The 21,903-nt window shown below is 50.4% G+C and overlaps 1 protein-coding gene across 1 annotated transcript; it reads right to left on the reverse strand.

Annotated features, from left to right (window-relative positions):
• Window positions 1–855: 855 nt before the first annotated feature.
• Hoxa13 (homeobox A13) lies at window positions 856–3,041 on the reverse strand. Its single transcript, XM_028864222.2, is given in 4 exon segments — window positions 856–1,355; window positions 2,078–2,656; window positions 2,659–2,796; window positions 2,799–3,041. Coding segments are annotated over 4 exon segments (1,155 nt in total). The 5' UTR covers window positions 2,992–3,041; the 3' UTR covers window positions 856–1,110.
• Between the last annotated feature and the right edge of the window lie 18,862 nt (window positions 3,042–21,903).

A 21,903-nucleotide genomic window follows, 5' to 3' on the forward strand; every position in this document is an offset into this window, starting at 1 on the left:
GAAATTACTGCTTGATTAAAAATGTACTGTGAAGATGAATCCCTAAACTTTCTAATGCGGTCTCATAACACAATAAACAAGGAAAAATACTAATCCTTTAGTAGGTTAAAATATAGAATGTAGACATCTAAATATTTTGGGAGAACGGGTTTCCATTTTGAGTTTTCTTTTTTAAAAGTTAAAAAAGGAAAATGATGTCTCTAGCAAAATATTTAACAAGTATTGAAAAATGCCAATTTAAATACGTTTTAAAAAGGAGTATATTTCAAGAGAAATCCATATTAGGATTCATCCTTCCAGGACATGGGGCGTAAAGTGAATCTTTCGGATCACTTGGTGAGTTTTAAACACTTTCAAAATTACAATAGATCCTATGGAAAAAAAATCTCTGATTCTGGTTTAGTCCAAATGCCACCAGCGTGCTTGTTCTAAGTAATTGAAAGGTATTTCTAAAAGTTCGTTACCCACCCAGGGGTCCCTTGTAGCCTCAAGGGTTTAGTTGGCCGTATTTACTACCAAGACACTCATCCTTGGATGAGTATTCTCCCCTTTCCCCTTCTTAGCAATAGTTCAAGATCAAAATTTCAGTGCCTTTCCCTCTCAACCTATACATGACACATTTTCTTTCCAGAACATACGATGGGAGGAATTTCAATAAAGTTTACCTGAGCAGGCATAACTTTCAAAGGGATGGTGCTGGACAAGCGGATGTAGAAACAGCCTTTTGTTTCTGTAACCAGTTTTCAGATTATTACCAACTAACACAGTATCCTAAAACATAATAGTCACATAAATACTTACAAGATTTGAGTAAATTCGTAATTTATCTGAAATTGTGTGTTTTAGGGGCTGAGGAGTTGACTCTAGAATTTGTCACTTAACGGTCTGGAAGGGTTGTCGGGAGAACTGGCAGTCTTTACCATTTCCCAAGGTTTTTGTTTTAAACTGTAGGTTCCATTGAAGAGAAAGAGATTTCCCCTTAGGAGAGCAAAACGTCAGTGTCTCTCTTTCCAATTCTTCTGTTGTTTTTATTAAGCATTATTATTATCTAGGCAAAGAAAGAGTCCTTGGGTGTTTCTTCAAGCTGCCCTCTGCTCCACTTTTAATCCATTAACTAGTGGTCTTCAGCTTATTGATGACTTTTTTCTCTTTCACCCTCCTGTTCTGGAACCAGATTGTGACCTGCCTCTCAGAGAGGTTCGTTGTGGCTGATATCCTCCTCCGTTTGTCCTTGGTAATGAATTTGTTCGTAGCGTATTCCCGTTCGAGTTCTTTCAACTGCACCTTAGTGTAAGGCACCCGCTTCTTCCTCCCCCTCCTGTAGGAGCTGGCATCTGAAGGATGGGAGACGACGTCTGCAAGATAAGGGAGAAGGCAAGTTACACTGGGAGACGACCAGAGCCAGGACACAGGCGGCAGACAGTTCAGTCTGAGCTCCCGGCCCTCCTTGCAAGCCCGGTTACTCTTTGCCACGCGCTCTGTACAATCCGGCCTTCTGCCTAAGCCTGGAGAGTTAGTAGGGGCATGGCTAGTTGTGTATTGACATGGAATCGCCCAGAGTTCCAACGACCACCCCATTCGGGTTATCCTGCATGTACCGCGCTCCTCCATAGCCTGACCTAGGAGTCCACACCTTAGCATTCAACAGGGCGCAACATTTCTGTAGAGCCTGCCTCTCAGCTTGCCCCAAGTCCCAACATTCTAAGCCTCTTCGACGAAGCCATCCCCCCAAAGAACTATCAGGGACAATTTGGTGAGCTCGAGATCATCTAGGAGTCAGTGTCAAGGGCTTGGGAGGGTGGGGCACACAGGGAGAAGGGGGCTGCGGGGAGTTGAAACCCACAAGCTCCCTCCCAGTTCACCCCTCACCGAAGGAGGGCCAGGGGGCAGCTCAACTTAGGGCAGGGCGGACAGCGCCAGCCAGCCGGGCTCAGTCTCCCAGGGGTTCAGAATTGCTAGGGCAGGCCAGGGCAGGGAAAGCGCGGAGGGGGGACACCCGAGTGACCCCGGGGGCGCGAGCCGAGGAGAAGCTGGAGAAGAGCCCGAAGACCCGGGCTGGAAAGGGGGCGCCATTTACCGGGTAGAGTGGACTTCCAGAGGTGGGGAGGCTGCGTCTGCTCTTTGGGGCAGTACATTTGGCCGTTCCAGCCGTTGGGCAGCGCCCAGGGCTGGTAGCTTTCCATGGGAAGCCCCAGGGGCTCGTGGCGCGACTCGCCAGGACCCCCGAGCCCCGGGACCACCGGCATATCCAGGTAGCCGGGCACCGGCTGGTGGTGGTGGTAAGGCCCGGCTGCGTAGCCCTGGTGGTAGAAGGCAAACTCCTTGGCGCGGGAGCTGAACTCCTCGGCCGCGGGGCCCGCGGTGTCCATGTACTTGTCGGCGAAGGCGGCGGCGGCCGAGGCGGGCTGCGCGCACGACTTGATGGCGTTGGGGTGCGGGCCCATGCGGGCGCACGGGTAGTAGCCGCTGCCGAAGTAGCCGTAGGGCAGCGCCGCGGGCCCCGACGAGCTTTGGGCCGCCGCCGAGCAGGGACTGCACTGCTTAGCGGCCTCGGCACCCGCGGGCCCCGCTGGCCCGGGCCCTCCCGACGACGACGCGGCGGCTGCAGCGGCGGCGGCGGCGGCGGCGGCAGCGGCCGCGGCGGCGGCGGACGGGGCGCCTCCCCCGGCGCGCTGCTGTAGGCGGCCGCGGCGCCTGGCGCCAGGGGTGCGGGATGCGCCATCAGGTTGCGGCACTGGTTGGCCGCGGCGGCGGCGGCCGCGGCGGCCGCTGCGGCGACCGAGAAGTTGCCCCCGCGGCCGCGGCAGCCGGGTGGGGGAAGCCCCCGCCCCCAGCTCCCGCCGCCGCCGCCGCCGCCGCCGCGGCCGCCGCCGCCGCCGCCCCTTCCATGTTCTTGTTGAGCTCGTCGGCCACCAGGCCGCCGCCGTTGTCGTAGAGGAACATGACGGTGGGCTCGATCCAGCGGGGGTGGAGGAGCACGGAGGCTGTCATAGCCCGAGCCGCATGGAGAAGACCCCAGTGGCGCTGTTTTAAAAAGCCCCCAAGAAGTGAAGAGCGCGCCGCGCGGGGCCGGGGCCCGAGCGAGGGGGGCGGGTCGCGCCCTGCGGGGTCGCGCCAGGCGGCCGCCCATTGGCCCGCCCCCGGCCCGCCCCCGGCGTATGCAAAGCGGGCGGCTCCAGCTCGGCTCGGCGCTGGGCCCGCCGTCCCCGCCGCCGCCCGCCCGCGCGGTCCTCTGCGCCAGCGCCCGCCGCGCGGCCGCGCAGCAGTCACCCACGGAGGAGGCGGGGACTCGGGTGGGTGGGGTGGGGAACCCAGGGCGCGCGCCTCGCGGACCCCGATCCCTTCCCCGGTCTCACTGGGCACCAGGGCATCGCTCGCAGGCTGGGAGGGGCCGTGGGCTCCCGCGGTTGGGGTGAGAGCTGAGGTCGTGGGGACGAGTCAGGTAAATTCTCTAGTAGCCAGGGAGGAGAGAGATGGGGTTGGACTCGCCCAGCGTGGCCCGGGGTGTTTGGGGGGGGGGGGGCTCTGGAGCTGTTCTCTTTCCAGGTATGGAGATGCCTTTCCGCAGCTTAGACCCTACCAGGGATGTCGGAGCTTTCGCCTAGGACACGTCGAGATTTGACTCCCCCTACCCCTGGGGAACAAGGGCAGGGAGTTTGTTTCCTGTCAGTTCCTGGGAGAAGTCTGGCGCAAGGGTCCTAGGACATTACGAAGCTGGGAAACTTGGGCTTCATTTTAGGAGCTCTCTTCCCTGTTCTCAGGCCCTGGAGGACACTTTCAATTAGGCCCACAGACTCAGAATATCAGAACAACCAATTGTATCTCCCTGCTCCCCTCACACGCGCGCGTGCACACACACGCACACGCACACACACACACAGATGCACACCGCCACATTCTCCCACTTGTATACACAGCTCACTATTCATTTCGATGCAGCAACTATTCTCTCTGGTCTGCAGAGAATTTCAGATGAAGGAAGCGCCATTCACTCCTGCTCTTGTCTCATGAGTCCGGCTGCCTTTTCCTGAAGGGGTTTAAGAGGAACAGGCCCCAGCTGGGCAGCTGGCTGTGACTCCAGCTCCAGTTCTGGGGCTTCCTACAAGCCATTCCATAGATCCTGAGTTGGACGCCATTCTCCAGACATCTGGGAATCCACTGTTGCATTCCATTTTGGGGAAAGAGAAAGGGGACCTTTGGGGTCATTTCATGCCTTTCCTCCCAGTAGGAGCTCAGCCTGCAGTGCTACCTACCGAAGAGCCAGACTGATGAGTCCCCCTGTACCTGGGAGCCTGGTGGGGTGTTTGTACTGGAAGAGTCACAGGGTCTTGGTGAGGGATTCTGGGGGGACCCTGCCTCTTTAGGACCGTATCCACTTCTGACCGTGCATCTGTGAACAGGCCAGATGTCCAGAGGGTAGCAAACGATCAAAGCGAAAGTGGGCGCATTCTGGAATATATAAGCTGGGAGCGGTTCTGCACCCTTTGGTCTCAGGCGCTTTGGTGGGCAGCCAGGCTTGGACCTGTCTTCGGGTCCCAGTGTGTATGCAGACTTATCCCTAAGTTCAGGCACCACACATATCATCCATCTGCGGCTCTCTAAGCCCCCTGGGCTTCTGGCAGGATTGGGACCCATAAGGCTAGGCTCAGGCTTTTATCTGCCCAGATTCTGGGTTTGTTCTGACTAATGTTAAGTGTCGCCCAATAAAACCTTCCCTGATCCCCACACCCAATTCTCCCCCACACCCAGTGCGTCCTTTCTCTCCTGACTTTTTAGCAGTCCTGGGTAAATATTGGTTTGCCCCCAGTTTACCTTTTCACTGACTGGCCATTTGCAGACTAAGGAACAAACCTCTGTGAAGACTTGATTTTTGTGTTCCTTCGGAGCCCTATTCATCCTTCCCGTTGATTCCTTCCTCCCTCTAAGTGGCATTGTAAAACTCCACAGTGACAAAGAGACCAAGTAGGGTTCCAGGCTCCAGTCCTCGCAGACTTGAGGGCTTGAGGGCAGTTTACTTACAGGTCAGACGCGGCTGGAGGCCAAGGTCAAGTTGAAAGTTGCTGCTGTCTAGTCAGCGTGAGAAACCTCAATGAAAGCCTGGGGACTGGGGGCAGCAGGGAGGCCGACCGCCCACCTCCCCTCACTCTCCAGTCCACGATCCTTTGCTTTTCTAGTTTCTGGCTCTGTTTGGCTACTCAACACCATTTTTTGCTCTTTGTAGAGTTTTGGGGGCGGTGTTTTACGGACTGGACTGATTCTTCTCTGCCGCTGCTCTGCTCTTAGCTGGGTTTTTGAGCCTCCGAAGTTTTCCAACTAGATTCGGAAAAACGAAAACACAGCTCGGGAAGCCTCCACCAGCAGATTCCTGTGCCAGTTCGCCTCTGGCAATGGCAGGACTGCTGGTCCACACAGCAGCCAAGACCGGCTCCACATTCTTCCCTCCCCCTCATTTCTCTGGAGCCGGGAGCCTTGCACTCAGAGGAAGGGCCTCAGCTCTACAGACTGCCAAAGTCGGCTGGGTCGCTCCACTCCAAAAATGGTGAGAAAGGATCTCATCTTTTCTGCAGAGGAGCCAGAAACAGGTTTGTCTGGGGAGAATGGAGCAGGGGAAGGCTTTGGGTCGCATCTTGAATCCATTGGACTTTGCTTCCTACACGTGGCATCCCCACCGCGGAAGGCTTTGGCTCTGACTTACTGAGGTTTATGTTTTCTTATCAATTAAAAAAGACAAACAAACAAACAAAAAACCTCAAGACGGGATTAGTTAGAGAAAGGCAGCCTCCTTGCTTTCCTCCTGTCTCATACACTGATGCGATTTTCTCCCAGGCGTGTGTCAATGGCATCTTGGCACATCTGACTCTTTTTTTTTTTCTCCTTCTGTGTTGTGTCTTCGCTATTTTTTAAATGACTGCATTGTCGAGCTGTAGGCATCACTGGAAATTGTTTCTCGAATTACAATGCACTCTGGGAATAATTTAGGGTAAGACTTTCTTGAATTTCCACTCCCTTCAAAACAAGAATAATCCCTCGGTCTTTCAAAGTGGGAGAGAAGAGATTCATTAATGATTTCTAATACTATGCCCCAGACAGTTCCAAACCAGCTTGGTGTGGGGAGGAAGAGAAAGGGCAGAGGATGAAGGCTGGCGCTCTCTCGGAAAACCAGCAGTCTCTTCCAGCGTTCTTCCTCATTTCCCAAAAGCACAGGCAAATTTTGTTTGTCCATCCAGCTAGCAGGGCCTGACTTTCTGAGCTCTTTTTGTCTCCCAGGCTTAGGATTCTTCTAAGATATGGCCGAAGCACCAGCACCTCAGCCATTTTATCCCCGGGTTCCCCATGGCTCAGAAAAGAGAAGCCAGAGCACCCACGATGACCTTCAGGCCGCAGTGGTCATTAGCGCCAAGCCAAGGGTGGGAGCTGGAGAAGTCTCTGTTACTGTCCAGGCTTTGTCTGATGCTCCCAGATTTCTCAGTGAAGCCCTTTGAGGGCAGCATGACTGCAGCCTGGCCTTTGTTCCAGGAGTTTCCATAGCTTTTCTCCTGCTCTTGGTTTTTACTAGGGCAAGCCAGGGGCCATGGACTTTGACAGCCCTCCTGCATCTGGCTTGAGACCTTGGTTGCAATTTTTTTTTTCTTGGTAGAGGACTCCTTACCAACTAGGGCGACAGGGCCCTGGGTTCCTAGGGTTGGAGAAGAACAGGACAAAGGGAAACCAAGGTCTAATCGAGTTTGATTTTCATTAGCAAATGAAATTTACCTGCTCTCACTTTACCCCAAGGAGGCTGTCAGCGCTGCCCTCTGGAAGCCCTTCTTTGCATTGATCTGGTATTAGGATAAACATTCCTTGTTTGGTTTTAAAGACACTTTGTATTTCGGGATATTCATGTGTTTCTAATGTATCCAAGCCGCTTTATGATCTGCATTTGCAGGACGTTAACCCTCTGTCTTCCACCGCAGGCAGGCTGGGGGCAAAGAGGTAATGGCAAGGCAAGAAAGATGCGGAAGCGGGAGGGAGCTGAGGAGCCTAGGAGAGAGGAAGGAGAAATTCCCAAAGAAGGCAGTGCCCAAAAGAACAGAGCAAGGGGGAGGTTGTGGTTTTGGAGGGTCCTCAAGCCTGTATGCACCAGGGTGAAAGCAGTGTCTTGGGCTTGTGGAGGAGAAAGGGTGTCCGGGATTCTGGGCTGGCTAGAGCACAGGGCAATGTCATAGCTTGAGTCACTCGTTTGAGGTTTTGTTCTAGAGTGAAGCAATAATGAAGTCAAAGACAGGTTTGGTGCTGTGGGGACAATTTTGGAACATGGGAAATAACTCTGTGCTACGGTGACCAAAGGCTTAGAAAAGTGGAAGTGGGAAGTCAGGGAAGAAAACCACAGACCTTGCCCCTAAGATCACCTAAGATCACCTCAGGATGGACTTTGAAGAGAGCAAAATATCGGATAAGTGGCCTATTCACTGCCTGCCAGATTGAACCAGGTACAGCGAAACCAGCCGGGAGCCAGCCACGGGGAAAGAGCCTTACACAAGGAAAGACAGCAGAAACTCAGAGAGGACCCCAGTTACATCACTGGCCTGTTTTCTTTTTTACAGTTCCAAAGAAGAGAGAGAGGGCAGCTCCTCCACACCCCCATTTTAGAAGAACCAGCAGCGGGGCTCAGGCAGCGGTGAGGAGCACCCTGAGCTTAGATGGTGGCAGGAGCCTTCCCTGTCCTAAAGGCGGCGGCTGCGTCACTGCGCCGCCCTCCACCAGATCTGGAAACTCAGCCTTCACCTAAGGACTCGAATGTGAGTTGGAGGCACAGGGACCGAGTTCCAGTAAATAGAGGCTCAATCTGAAGGAGGACGCTCCTTTCCACAGGGAGTGGCAGGCAGCCAGGACAGGGACCAGCTTGTGGGACTGCAGGGGGGCCCAAGCCACTTTGGGACCGAGTGCTGGCAGAATTCGGTACCTCCTGGTAACCCAGCGCCTGAAGCTGCCACGTGAAAAGGACCAGGACGCTGAACCCGACGCCACCAGCCCCCACTCCAACCCTAGGTTGGATGCTCACTGCTCGCTACAAAACAGGAAGCCAGCGCCGGGTTGTGGATTCTTTATGTCAACAAATACACCGAAGACGTTCAAGAGTTCGGAGGAAATAGGGGTTTTGCACGTAAGCCTGGTCCTTTTGGGCTCGGTGTTTCTCTACGAGAAATTAGCTAGGAGATCCTGGGCCCACAGGAGTCCTTCCCTGCAAGGACTGGTCCCACGCTCCTGATCTGGTTGTGGAGTCAATGGGCAAAGCCACAGAGGGGTGGAAACTCACCGCCAAGGAGCAAGGGGAAACTCAAGACCCCTTCGTTCAAGTACACACTGAGGTGTAATCAGATTTTACAGGCACGGTATATACTGTAATCCTAACGATGTGTGCCTTCATACGCACGCACGCACAGGCACACGCGTAGTGCATGCATGTCTGATATGTTGTTGGCGAAATACAGTCATTATACCAAGTCCTAAGGGGGGAAAAATCACCTTGTCAAATCAGCCTGGTGGCCGAAGTGTCTTCTCCGGTCCCATTCCGATTTCTCAGACCACCGGCCATCCCTCCTGTCTCTGTCAATACTGTAAATACACCTGTCTTCACTGAAGGTCAGGCGGCCCTCAGCATTTATCTGGTTCAGATGTCCTCCCCTAGAATCTTTTTGTAGCTCCGGACCCCACTGAGCAGTCTCAAGCTGGTGAGGGAGCCTCCGGCTTGCAATCCCTTTGTCTGCGGGACTGGAGCCTGCGTGGCCCAATGCTCCGAGAAATGGAGAAGCTCAATAAAAACTTTCGATATTAGTTTTTATAGGTATTTACACTCGGGTGAGGGTAGCTGGGTACGGAAGCTTCGTTAATCAGCCCCCGACCTTGGGTTTGGATAGTCCGCTTATGGGCTGGGATAAAGAAGAGCTGGCCTGGAGAGGAAAGAAAGCATGTCGGAAAGAAAGAAAATACGCAAGGTCTTTCTGTTTCTGGAAACCGAGGAGTACATGGGCAATTCCAGGGGCTGCCCAGCTGACCACTTTTCCGCCTCCCTTGCAGGGAAAACATTTTCTTTGCCTAATACAATTAAAATTATGATTTAAAATATAATTTCCCTGGATAGACACAAAAGTGTAAAAAGCCCTGCTATGCCCAGATTACCTTTAACCTTATGATTATTTACCTTGCACTCTTTTTTTGAATATTTAAAATTAAATTAAATTCCAGGCATTGAACTGCTTTATTCACACTAGAAGGTTTTGAGAATATTTCAAGATTGAGAAAAGGGAGTTGTTTCAGTTTTGGACTGGGGGAAAAAAACAAACAAACACAAAAAAAACAAAACAAACAAACAAACAAACAAAAACCCCCAAGGTTTCACTGAGAAGGAACCTGGAACAAAACGATTTGGGATCTTATCTGAAATTGTATGTGTCTTCTTTTTTAAAATTACACTTGCCTAAGGGGACTTATATCAACCTTTTCTGTGAGTCACCCCTTCACTGAAGATTTCAGTCATTCCCTTAAGATTAGGGTGTGTGTGAGAACTATAACCCAGTACTGCTTATGTCCTAAACTGATACATTTTCATTTTGAGCAAATGACTATTTCCTATTTCAAAACATTCCCTTCCCTGTAGAGACTCCAAAGAAAATTCTAATGATTAAACTATGAGGAGAGAGTTGTACTGGATTGATACCAAAGTTATCATGGTTTTCAGAAGAAACACAGTTCTGTGTACTTTAAAAAATATCCCTTCTACAACAAGAGATTTTTTTTAAAAAAGTGAATAAAGGCATTGCTGTTTTATTCATTCCATGATCTACTTGAAAAGGAACATGATTCCAGAAAACTCTGAAGTTGGTTTAACTAAAAGTCTTGGCAACCTTAGAAACCAAAATGGCAAAACCAAATTATTGAAATTCTTAAGTTTGACAAATCCTACAACCTGAAGCTGCTTAATAAGATTCATCCCCATCCAGTCCAGCTTCTTTTCAAAGCCAAAGTATTAGGTTGTTTATGATTTTTTTAAATTACCTTTTTTTGCTGCTAAATATCTGGGATGATTTTTACAGTAAGTATATGTAACTGTTCACAGCAAAGTGCTATTTGACTAAACTCATAAGGGATGTATAAATTAAACAGGAGAATTTATGTGCTTATACTTTATGTCAATTTCTACCAGTTCCAGTAGTATGTGGCAGAAAGCCCTAGAAATGTTCCTCGGGCATTTCCTCCCTGACTGCAGCCCTGGGGTTCTCACACATCTACTCTTGAGTGGCCTAGGGCACAGTGGCTAACGACAGTGTGGGTGTCCTAGGTCTCCTGATCTCAAGATGGAGTTCACCAAAGGAGTAAAAGCTTGGGTCAAGGTCGGGGCAAAGACTACAGAATCAAGAATATAAAATATTCGGAGGAAGAGGGAAAAGGGAAGGAGACATTAACAGAGAGAGAGAGAGAGAGAGAGAGAGAGAGAGAGAGAGAGAGAGAGGAAAAAGGGAAATGAGAAAACAATGGAGCCGTAATTCCTGACTAAACATTTATGCCATGGCAACCCAAGAAAGGCCTGTGTTTTAAAATTAACGTGGAAGCCCTGTCTCTCCAGAAGCTAGCTGGCTGTGTTGTCTCTGCACCCCCATCCCCTACCACCCACTCAGGCCCCACTTTTGCAGCCCAGGCTTCAAGTCTCCTTGTGATTTCTCTAATTACACAAAAATAATTTGAACTCCGAGGACCTGATTAGGGCCCGGAGTTAAATTCAAAATTGAGCTTCTGTCTATAGAGGCCAAGCGTGTGAATTCCAGCTGGGATCCGCTTTGGCCGGTAGCTGAGGTGGGGACAGCCCCTCAAGCCTGCTAGCAATTACTTGCTCTCAGCCACTTTTAAAAAGGCCATATTTCTTTACATTTTTAGGATCTAATGTGAGGTTATGTAGGGTCATGGGACCCTTGGCTGGTGCAAAGTAATTTGATGTCACTGAGAGCAAGCAGACTCGTTTGTCACCCCAGGAATAGAAGTCCCTACAGCTTGTGCTAGGAAAAGGAGAGCGTGGTGTATGTGTGGTGGTGGGACCTGTAGAATCTAGCTAGAAGTCCAGTGTTTATCCATGGGCTGGCCAAGGCGAGGGGACTTCTCAGGTAGTGCACACAAGGTTGGGATGAGAGAGGGAGCAGAAAGGTTCCAAACAGCACACCAGTCCATCTCAACTCAGCATGGGACCTGGGCTACTCCTGGCCCGGGATCCCCGGATGCTGGGTTCCTTTGCAACTCAGGTCTCTGGTTAATTCAGCTGCTGTCCTGCCTGCCCAGGGCTGCTTCAGTAATCTGTAGCTGAGTCAATAAAACCTAAGGGAGTTTCCTATGTGAGGGGATCTAGCCAATAGGTGGTACTATGCACTGTGGTGAGAGCCATAGACTTTGTAGTCTTTGGAGGATGTGAAGAGAACTGGCTACTGTTTATGAAAAGCAGTAAAGGCATTTTTGCCATGAATGGTCTCATCTGCCATTTCCAATCTTTAATTATTTTTTTTTAAGAAGCTGGGAGTAAATAAAGACCCTCCTTTTAGAATTGAGGGGATTCCAAGCCCAGAAAGGATTATGTGTAGATGTACAGAAAGTTACTTGGTGGGAAGCACCGGTGAGAAGAGGCCATTTACCAAAAGCCATGGGTAGTCCTGGTCCTGCCGATGAACAAGACTGGATGTGTAGTCCTTTCTACAGAGGCAGCTCCCAGAAGCCATCATGGCCTTGGCAGCCTTCACCTCCAGAAGGGTCCTGCATTGGGATCCAGTTTTGACTTTACAATGTCCTGGGATTCATACATTAGAAGAGGATGTAGAGCAGTGTCTCTTGGCTTTCTCTTTAGTTTTTCAAAGGTTTATTTATTTTATGTGTATGAATGTTTTGCCTGCATGCATGTATGTGCACCATGTGTGTGTCTATTGGGTCCCTTGGATCTGGGGTTACGGATGGTTGTGAGTCACCATGCAGCGGATGCTGGGAACCGAACACGGGTCCTCTGTAAGAACAAGTGCTCTTAACCACCAAGCCGGCCTTCTAGTCCCCCTCCCCCATCACCGCCACCTTTTAATCACAAAGACAAGTGACATCCTGATGCTACCCTTGCCCTGACAATTCTAGGATGAAGGGGTACCACAACAAATGGAGACACCCCCCCCCCAGGAGGCTGCCCGAGATAAGGATATCCTCATTTTCTTGAAGCAGATGAAGCCAGCTCCCAGAGAAACTAGTCTGGCATCTCTGAAGCACAGAATGTTCCAGCTGCTGTTAGGGCTGGGAGAGGAAGAGGACAGAAAGTGGTTCATGTGTGGGGTTTGTTTCCACAGGGTTGTTGTTGCAGCCTGACTGTCCTCCATTTCCACAGATTAAGGTTTGGTCTCAGGATTCCACGATGGAGATGAATTGATAATGCTCCCTGAGCACCCTGGGTAGCTGACCCCCTGCCGTCGGCTAACTGCCTAGTGGATTGCGGTCCAAAGCTGGCAGGCTTGTCTTTCTTGCCTCTGACCTTAAGCGACTCTACTCTGTAGCCACATATAGGTATGTGGGGCTCCTCCCAATCTAGGATCAGGCGCTTCCGGAAGGGTTGGATCAGAACAGGAATCTTGGACAACACGTCATCCATCGGCTGGATACTAGAACCACAACCTGGAGAGAAGGTCCACCAGAGCTGGGTCTTTGCTCTCAGGGTGGAAATGACCCCTCTGCACCCCGCTCTGGGATCTTTGATAGTTGAGTAAGCATGCGGCCGGCTTAAAGACTGCACGGGAGAGACTGGCTCCTCTTGGTGGCCTGGCACCTCACCCCAGTAGCCCAGCAGGCCTGCAGTGCGGGTTGGCAGGGGCAGCGGATGCTCCGAGGACGTCACTGCAGTTGCGATCTCTCCCCACTAGATGTCTTCCAAGTTAATCGGAATTTCAGAGCGTTGTCTGCCCCTGCGTCTGAGACTTGGTTTCCCCCGGCCTCATTTTGGAATCTGGAGTTTCTCTGGGAAAGCAAAAATTGTCCTTTGTTTCTAACGGCCCCTTTGCTCCAAATCCTACTCTCCAAATCCTAGCCCTGGAAGTCAACTAGAATAAAATACTGGCTCCCTGCGGGTCCGAGTCGCCCTGCTCAAGCCTTTGGAATCTTTTTATGACCTTTGATGTGTTTAAATAACATGGCAAGGCTGAGCACACACCTCGGATTAAACTTTAATCGGCTGCAGTCAAGGTCGTCCAGGTGGTAAATGCGTTTCCTGTGACTTCTCCTAGCGGATACGGCAGGGTCCAAGGTCTGGGGGCACAGCCCTGGGCTTCTAGCCTCACCTCCTGCCTCTGCCTCGGCTTGGGAGGGAGAGAAGTGGGGCCACCTCATAGAGCTCCAGAGGAGATGAAGGAAATGGAATCCGAGGTGGACACCCAGGGTGGGCTAATGACCAGAGTGATTTTTTTTTTTTTAATGGCTACTAAGACAGAATAGTTAAAAACTCCAAGAACCACTGCCAATTTCCCCTCACCTCAGAGAATGGCTGAAGTTCCAAAGTCATGGTCAATGCCTTGATTATTTCTCCCAGCATGGTTCTGCTTCCAGGCAACTGGAAAGGGGGCGGGGGTCCTCTGGTAATGACAGTTAAGTCAACTTAGCTGCTTGTACTGGAGGTTGCCACGCTCATTCACATAGATGAAGACCTAGAACTCAGGCTGCAGTTGCCCCTCTGTGGGCCACACAAGGTTACTTTTGCGTTATTTTTTTCCCCCTGTCTGAGTCACTGGGTCTGAATATAGCTTTCTGAGCCAATCCACCTGTCAGTGGGAACTGTCTTACGACGCCAGGACGGTGAAGCCTCTTTCTGGACTTTTTTTTTTTTTTTGGTTTTTCGAGACAGGGTTTCTCTGTGTAGCTTTGCGCCTTTCCTGGAACTCACTTGGTAGCCCAGGCTGGCCTCGAACTCACAGAGATCCGCCTGGCTCTGCCTCCCGAGTGCTGGGATTAAAGGCGTGCGCCACCACCGCCCGGCTTCTTTCTGGACTTTTAAAAAGTCATCACTAACAGTGACTTCTGGGGAAAATGGGGGTCAAAGCATTGGAGTAGATCTCTCTCTCTCTCTCTCTCTCTCTCTCTCTCTCTCTCTCTCTCTCTGTGTATGTGTGTTGTAATTTGTGATCAACTGACTATGTTAGCTGTCTGGATGGCACCTCCTCACAAAATGGGCCAAGAATCCCTTTGGGAAATTTTATCAAGCTATATTTGGATTCAAGAAGGGCACTAAAGTGCAGTATCTCAAGGGTTGGACCTCACCTTTATAGACATCTACTCAGACTTCCCCCTGGGGTCAGTTCCTGGTCTGGAAACCAACAGTTTATCCATGCCCATGAAGAACTATGTTGTCCCAAAATTAAATGCATGCCTCATCTTCAACCTTTCTCCCATCCTGAGTACTTGTAGGCAAGATCCCTAATGCTCCTCTAGAGCTGAGGTTCCCGGAGCTCATACCTATAGTGATATAGTATCAGTATGGTGGTCGTGCATGCTTTTGATCCCAGCACTGAAAAGGCAGAGGAAAGTGAATCTCAGTGAGTCCAATGTCAACCTGATTTATATAGGGAGTTCTAGGACTATCAGGCCATATAATGACACCCTGACCAAATATTGATACTATTATTATTAATAATAATAGCAACACTACATATTTTATTTGTATTTTTCAGCATTGGGAGATCAAATACAAGGCCTTGCACATGCTACGCAAGTTCTTCACTACTGAGTCACATACCCAATCAATTACTTACCGGTTCTTTCTCCCAAAGTCAAGAAACTCTGTATACTAAAATAGGTTCTGAATCTTTGAGTTGGAGACAATATCATCATACACTAAAGTCAGTTTTAAAATTCCTTCTTCACAGAAACTTCTGGGAGCTAGTAACACCACTCTATACCTTGATCTTTGTAGTAGTTCACAAGTGTATACATATATATAAAAAATCACTCAGCTGGGTATTTGAGATTTGTATACTTGGCTATATGTAAGTTATACAGCAATAAAAACAATTTTAGTGCTTCCTCATAACGACCTGTGAAGTAGGTCCCGAGGTTATTATAATCATCTCCATTTTACAGACCACGCGGCTAAGACTCAAGGGAAGCTAGAGAGACCCGGGCCTCTGTGGATGAAAACTACCTAAGCTTCTTCCTTCAGGCCTGGTGCTCAGCCTCAGTCAGCTCTTCCTCTCGTATAGACTCCCCAGGTAGCAGGGAACTCAATCTAGACACTGGGTTTGCAGGGTGGTTTGGAGGCAAGAACTCAATCTCTTTCAGTTTTCTTAGTCTTCGGGTAGAGGGATGATGGGGAGGCCTTGGTACTCAGAGCCTTGAGGCCTAGAGGGCCCTACTAGCCTCTCCTATAATGAGGAAGCTGTGCCCTCGGGGCCGGAATGCATTTCCTTTGTATAGTCGCTGGTCTCTGTCCAGGCTCGGAGGGGCTGGGAGACCTTACCCGGCCAGCCTCACTCCGGTAGCTTCCTACCCCGGTAACCCACCACCAGTCGGTTTTTCAAAAGCACTACCGGAACGGGGTGAAGGGTGTTCTGAAATACCGCCGGCTGCAGTCGGATGGCCAAGGACATAGAAAGAGGTTGTTATTTATGCCAGGCACAGTCACAAAAGGCTTCCAAAAAATATCGAGCGGAGATATTTTATCGTTCAGCCTGTCTGCAGCCTGTAATTATGCGTTCAAGATGTTTAATGCATTAGCTCCTTTCGCTGGTTGAGAGCCTTAGCTGGGGGCACGGGAGAGGCAAGTCTGGAGATAGTTATGTCGTACAGTCGCAAACATTAGCCTGCCCTTACTGTAAACGGCCAGGCCACCTTTATGAGAAGTCAGGAAAACTTTAAGAATAGCCGCTGCCGCCGCCGCGCGTTTACCCCGGAAGGCTGCTTTTGTTTTGGTTTGGTTTGATTTTCTTCCCTCTCCCGGATTGTTCGAAGTGTCTCTCTGAAGGCTTTCAGGTCACGTTCTGGGGAGCCCCAGAGAGGGCTCCCCGAAGAGGCAGGCTGTGCCAGTCCCCGGTGCCTTAGTCTTCGAAGGCCTCTCGCCACAAGGGGCTCCCCGGCACCGGGCGGTGACTCGGCCTGGGGCGGTGGAACCCTCGGGGCGGCGGGGCGGCCCGCTTGAGCAAGGTCAGACTCCTCCGGCAGTTTGGAGTTGTAACCGGTTAGTCTTCACTTTCTCAAGACCGGGCTCACCCGACTCCAAGGTCACTCCAGACTGAGACGAGACGTCTTGAAGGAGGCCTTGTTCGAGTGAACAGGTCTCAAAGGCGCGGATTGAACTTTGCTGGGGTGGGGTGCAAGGTCAGCACTAGCAAGGCTGACCTGGGCTGAACTTGCTATTTCAGGTCCAAGTGCTTTGGGGCCAGGAGGACAGCTGGGATGGGGGGGAACCCCGCCTCCATTCCCGGGCCAGCACGTCCTCACCCCGGGCAGGTCAACCTCCCACTTTCTCAGTGGCCAGGGCAGGCGCCAGGGCTCCGGGGGGAACCTTGTAAGGTCCTGTGATAGCACCTGCCCGGCACCCAGCGGTCGTCACTTCGGGCCCCGGTTCAGACTGCTGCCCGCCTGCAGTGTGAAAGTGGCCAGCTCGAGGGACCTTGCTTCTTGTCCCCAGTTCTAGGGCAGCGGGGGTGTGCGTTTGAAAGTCGTTGATAGCTCTCTTCCTCCGAGCCCCCGATTTTCACTTTAGTCCACACTTTTAGCATAAGAACAAGGCGGAGACTACAAGAGGGCCCGGCCGGGTTCAGCCAAGTTGCTGGGCGACAGTGTTTCTGGTTATATGTGCCACTCTCGTCCACCATCGCTCAGTCTAACTGGGTCCTGGTCCGCAGGAGGGGTGCTACCGAGGGTTTCTTTGCTGGAGGCGGGCAGGCTTGCCACCCAAACCCCTGGATCTGCGCTCCCTTTGACTCGGCCTTCCACCACCCCGCAAGCCTTGGCTTTTCCTTAGAAAAGATCCGATTTTTAAACTCGTTTTTAGGCTGCTGCCTCAAAACTAAAACAAAACAAAACGACCGATCGCTCCCTGTGCGTTGAGAGGCGAGCAGAAAAATCTGTGTGGGATCTAGGCCCTTTCCTGGCCGCTGTTGATGCCTCCGAGTACGGAGAAAGGGAGGGTGCGCATGGACCTGAGCGGAGGACGAAATTCCAGGGAGGGGAAGTGCGCGCACAAAGAACTAAGACAAAATGTAGTAGCTTGTTCCTGATCCAAAGGGAGACCCTTTGGGCGACAGTGCTTGGGGACTTAGAGTCTCGGCCTTCAGAGTTAGGGAGAGGCCCTTGAGATGTTCACTTCCGATCTGCCTCTGGACCGGGTTCGGGCTCCAGTCTCTGAGAGTTAGTAGGAGGTCCTGGGTGGCTGCACCCTTAAACGCTGCGCTTTGAGTAACTTTGCATAATGAGGTCTCCGAGGCCTCTTCAAATCTGGTTGCGATGGGATTGTATTAGTTATGGCTGGACATTGGGGACCAGACTTTGGGAGGAGCAGACCTTCTCTCCATTATTTTTCCTTCCTCATCACCCTCCCCCAGTCTTCCTCAGTCTGCCCTGTTTCTGAGTCTCTGTCTCTCTTTCCCTCCCTCCCTCCCTCCCTCCCTCCCTCCCTCCCTCCCTCCCTCCCTCCCTCCTTTAATCCACAAGAGTCAGAGCCCCCAAGTCAATCTGCTGGGACATTTAAGGAAAGGTCGAACTGGGGTGCATATTTCAGACCCCAGAAGTAGCTTTGTCCTAAAGGCTGAAAAGTTAAATGAGAGCCACGTTCAGTGTTCTGCAAGCCTGGAACCTGAAGGTTCCCACTTACGCAATTTTCTAGAGACACTTGTAGAACTGCTTGCTTGTGAGGCTAAGCAGAATTTAGTACACTTTTCCTGGCTCAACTGAAGAAAAAAAAACCAAAAAAACCACACAACCAAATCAGTACCCTTAAGCAGTTCTCAACCTGTGGGTCTCGACCCCCTCACAGGCGTCACCTGAGACCCTCGGAAAACACAGGCAATTACATTACAATTCATAGCAAAATGACAGTTATGAAGTAGCAGCAGAAATAATTTTATGGTTGGGGGTCACCACCACACGAGGAACCGTATTAAAGGGTCAAGGCACTAGGAAGGCTGAGCACCACGGCCCTAGAGGAAGGAGGGAAGGCACGAGTCTTTTTGCTGTTTTGAGGGACTTTTCTTGTCTCTCCCTTTTTCTCTTGTGCAGAATCACATTTTTGGAGGTGTTCTAACAGCAATCCAATATGTGATCCTCTCTCTCCCGGAAGTGAACGTGAGCAGGGCTTCTGTGGTCCCTCCTGACAGTGTTCCTTAGCCACCCAATTAGAGCCTGGGGGAGCAGAGAAATGTATTCCCAAGGCCTCCCACCTCTGCTTGGGCTTCTACTTGGGCCCTGGGACTGGGGGAAGCTGGACTTGACCAGGCTCCCGGAGAAGTGGGACATTTCCTTTGCAGCTGTCCCAACCAGGAAGAGGTGGACAGAATTCGGCAGGACTCTAGCAAATTGGTGTTCAGGCCACCTGGAAAACCTTGATTTCTCATTTCTTCAGATCCCCAGTGGAGGGATTACCAAGCTGAGCCAGCTCCTTGCCAGTTTCAGCCTCTACATTTGGGTTTCCTGCCCAGGAATATTGGAGCTTTTGTTGAAATTTTTCCCTAGCAGCCCTACCCTCTTACTTTTGGCTTTCTGGTTTCTATTAGCAAGGGACTTCATGTAAGATAATCTGGGTTTCTCCCTCTGACCTCTGAAACATGTAATTTGGGGGAGATACTGTATTTAAAATGCCAGTCCCCGTAATGAGCCCAGCTTAGCAGTGTGAGCTCTTACCCTCCCCTTAATGAACAGAGCTGTCGAGAAATCATTTCACTTTGATCTCGTTTGTGACCTGAGTTTTTGGCTTAGAGAAGACTGGGCAGCTAATTGGATTCTTCAGTCGCCTTTAATCTCCTCCACCTCTGCACTTGGAACCTGACCAAGCCGAATTAAAACGAGTCTGATAAACAAGATGTAGCTGGCTCCCAGGTTAGCAGCGACAAGAAAAGCCACTCCCTCCTGCCCCCCCCCCACCCCTGTGGGGTTTAATGATCACGGTGTGCTTGGCACCTCACAAAACCCACAGAGCTATGGGTTCCCAGAACCTGCAGCCCGGAAGTCTTCAGAATCCTTTCCCCTCTCTCCTGACACCCTGGATGTGGCTTAATTAGGAAGAGAAGGAGAGGTCCAGGGAGAAGGGGAAGTCCACTTACAATTGGTGCGAGAAGCAAGGTTGGGGTCATCTTAAAGAGAGGCAGTGCGCGTCCAGAAGGCTTTGTCCCCAGGAGAGGAGGCAAGCCAGGCTGAGGTTTTGAGGGCCAGACAGTAAAGATTTGAATTTCCAACTGTGCTTCAAGAGTTGGGGGGGTGTAGGAGAGAAATAGGATCTGAGGGCAGGGTTATGCAGCCTGAGGGGCTGGGAATCGTGGGTTTTTATTTCATCTCCTCAGATGCCAGGGTTTTGCTCTCTGAAGGCAAAGCAAAGGAATGGTACCTCCCATTCTCAGTTGGGGCGAGAGAAAAGATCCTCTTAGGCTGCTTCCTGAGGATCCAGTGGACCTTCTTCCTCGGCTGGCTGGAGGAGCCCTGAGGGCATGCTTTCTCTAAGGTGGTGGGGTTTGGTCCAGGTGGCCTCCTTTGCAGTGGAGGCTGCTGGCCTTTGCCTTCAGGACATGTAGTCTCATTTTTTGTCAGTTGTGAGGACAAAGGGTGTCTTCAGACATTGTCAAGTGTCCACTCCGGGGCAAGAGTTACTTCCAGTTGAGAACCGTCAGTCCAGGCCTCCAAGAGGCAGACACGGTTGGTGGGGAAGTCGAGTGTTTTGCTTAAAGTGATCTTTGTAGAGTCTTAGAGGCTCAGGTCTCTGTAGCCAGGTACAGGAAAACCTTCCTATGGGCGTCTTGAACATCTATTGCAGTACCTTCCTTAAGGCTTTGGATAAGCACATAGCTTCCTGGGCATGTAATCTAAACCTTTAGACTTATTGTGAATCTAGGATAAAGGTGTTTGTGAGTTTGTTCAAGGGTGAACACTAGATGAGAGAGAGGCATACAGGTCTTACCTTTTCTGCTTGATGATGATGTCTCATGGTTAGGCCACTGTACATCCTCTGTAAGTGGTGTCTGTGAATGGAGCGCCTGTAGCACATCTTCTGGTGTGATGCTGTTGGTATATGCAGACTCTACAGCTCTGCAAACATCCCTTCCCTCCAGCTCTGAGACCCATCCCTCTTGAGTCTGAGTAAGCACTCCTCACATGGGCTCTGTGCAGTCTGTCGTAATCAGCAAAGAGTGAATTTGTCATAACTTCTTTTTTTGTTGTTGGTTTTTCAAGACAGGGTTTCCCTGGGTAGCTCTGGCTCTCCTGGAATTCTCTCTGTAGACCAGGCTGGCCTTGAACTCAGAGAGACCAGCCTGAGTGCTGGGATTAAAGGAATGCGCCACCACCGCCGCCGCCGCTGCCACCACCACCTGACATTGTCATAACTTCTTAAATATTTAACTCTTAGCTGGGAGGTGGTGGCTCACGCCTTTAATCCCAGCACTCAGGAGACAGAGGTAGTTGGATCTCTGTGAGTTCGAGGCCAGCCTGGTCTACAGAGTGAGTTCCAGGACAGGCTCCAAAGCTAGACAGAGGAAACCCTATCTCAAAAACCAACCAACCAACCATCCAACCAACCACCACCAACACCAAAAACCCTTAAGTTCTTCTATAATGATGGAAAATAATTTGTAAAATAATAATTTTATGGGCCTGGAGAGATGGTCCAGAGCCCTTGCTGCCTTCCCAGAGGACTGGAGTTCAGTTCCCAACACCCATGTGGGGCGGCTCACAAATACCTGTAGTTCCAGTTCCAAGGGATTTGATGTCTCTGACCTCTGAGGGCACCTACTGTCATATGCACATATTACACACAGACACCTATACATGTAATTAAAAATAATTTTAAAATCTTTGAAAATAAGAGTTTTACTATAGCTATCTCTGTTTTCTGTTTGCTTGTTTTTTTTGGTTTTTTTTTTTTTTTTTTTTTTTTTTTGGTTTTTCAAGACAGGGTTTCTCTGTGTAACTTTGTGCCTTTCCTGGATCTTGCTCTGTAGACCAGGCTGGCCTCGAACTCACAAAGATCCGCCTGGCTCTGCCTCCCGAGTGCTGGGATTAAAGGCGTGCGCTACCACTGCCTGGCCATTTTGTTTCATTTTTGAGACAGGGTCTCACTGTGCTTCCCTGGCTGTCCTGGAACGCACTATGTAGATCAGGCTGGTCTCTTACTCGCAGGGATGCACCTGCCTCTGCCTCCTGAGTGCTGGGATTAAAGTTGTGTGCTATCATACCAGTCTACTATATCCATCTCAACCAGATTTTTTTCTTTCTCTTCTTGGTCTTTCTTTTTGAGTTCGCCTTTTATATCCTCAGAAAAAGTGGTAAGGATTGAGAACAGTTGATTAATTAACAAAGGCAGTTCTATTAGTTTTGACTATTAGTAACAACACAAAGAAACATGAAGGTTAGGTGATATTTTATACACACACACACACACACACACACACACACACACACACATATATAAATAAAATTTTTAGGTATTTTTCACCAGCAAGACACATTTTGGAATCAGGATATTGAGATGCTGTCCTTTGGCATTTGACAAAAGTCACCCAATACTAGAGCTGATCGAATTATTATGAATATTAGCTAATTTAATCTGCCTAATAACTCTGATTTATAATCATCTCCATCTCTTAGAGGGGGAAAGAAAACCAAGGTTCAGTCAGGTAAGTAACTTGCCCAAGCTCGTTCTGCAACTAGAGCCAAGGCTAGCAC

The sequence above is a fragment of the Peromyscus leucopus genome, chromosome 3 (assembly GCF_004664715.2).
Source record: "Peromyscus leucopus breed LL Stock chromosome 3, UCI_PerLeu_2.1, whole genome shotgun sequence".
Classification (NCBI taxonomy): Eukaryota; Metazoa; Chordata; class Mammalia; order Rodentia; family Cricetidae; genus Peromyscus; species Peromyscus leucopus.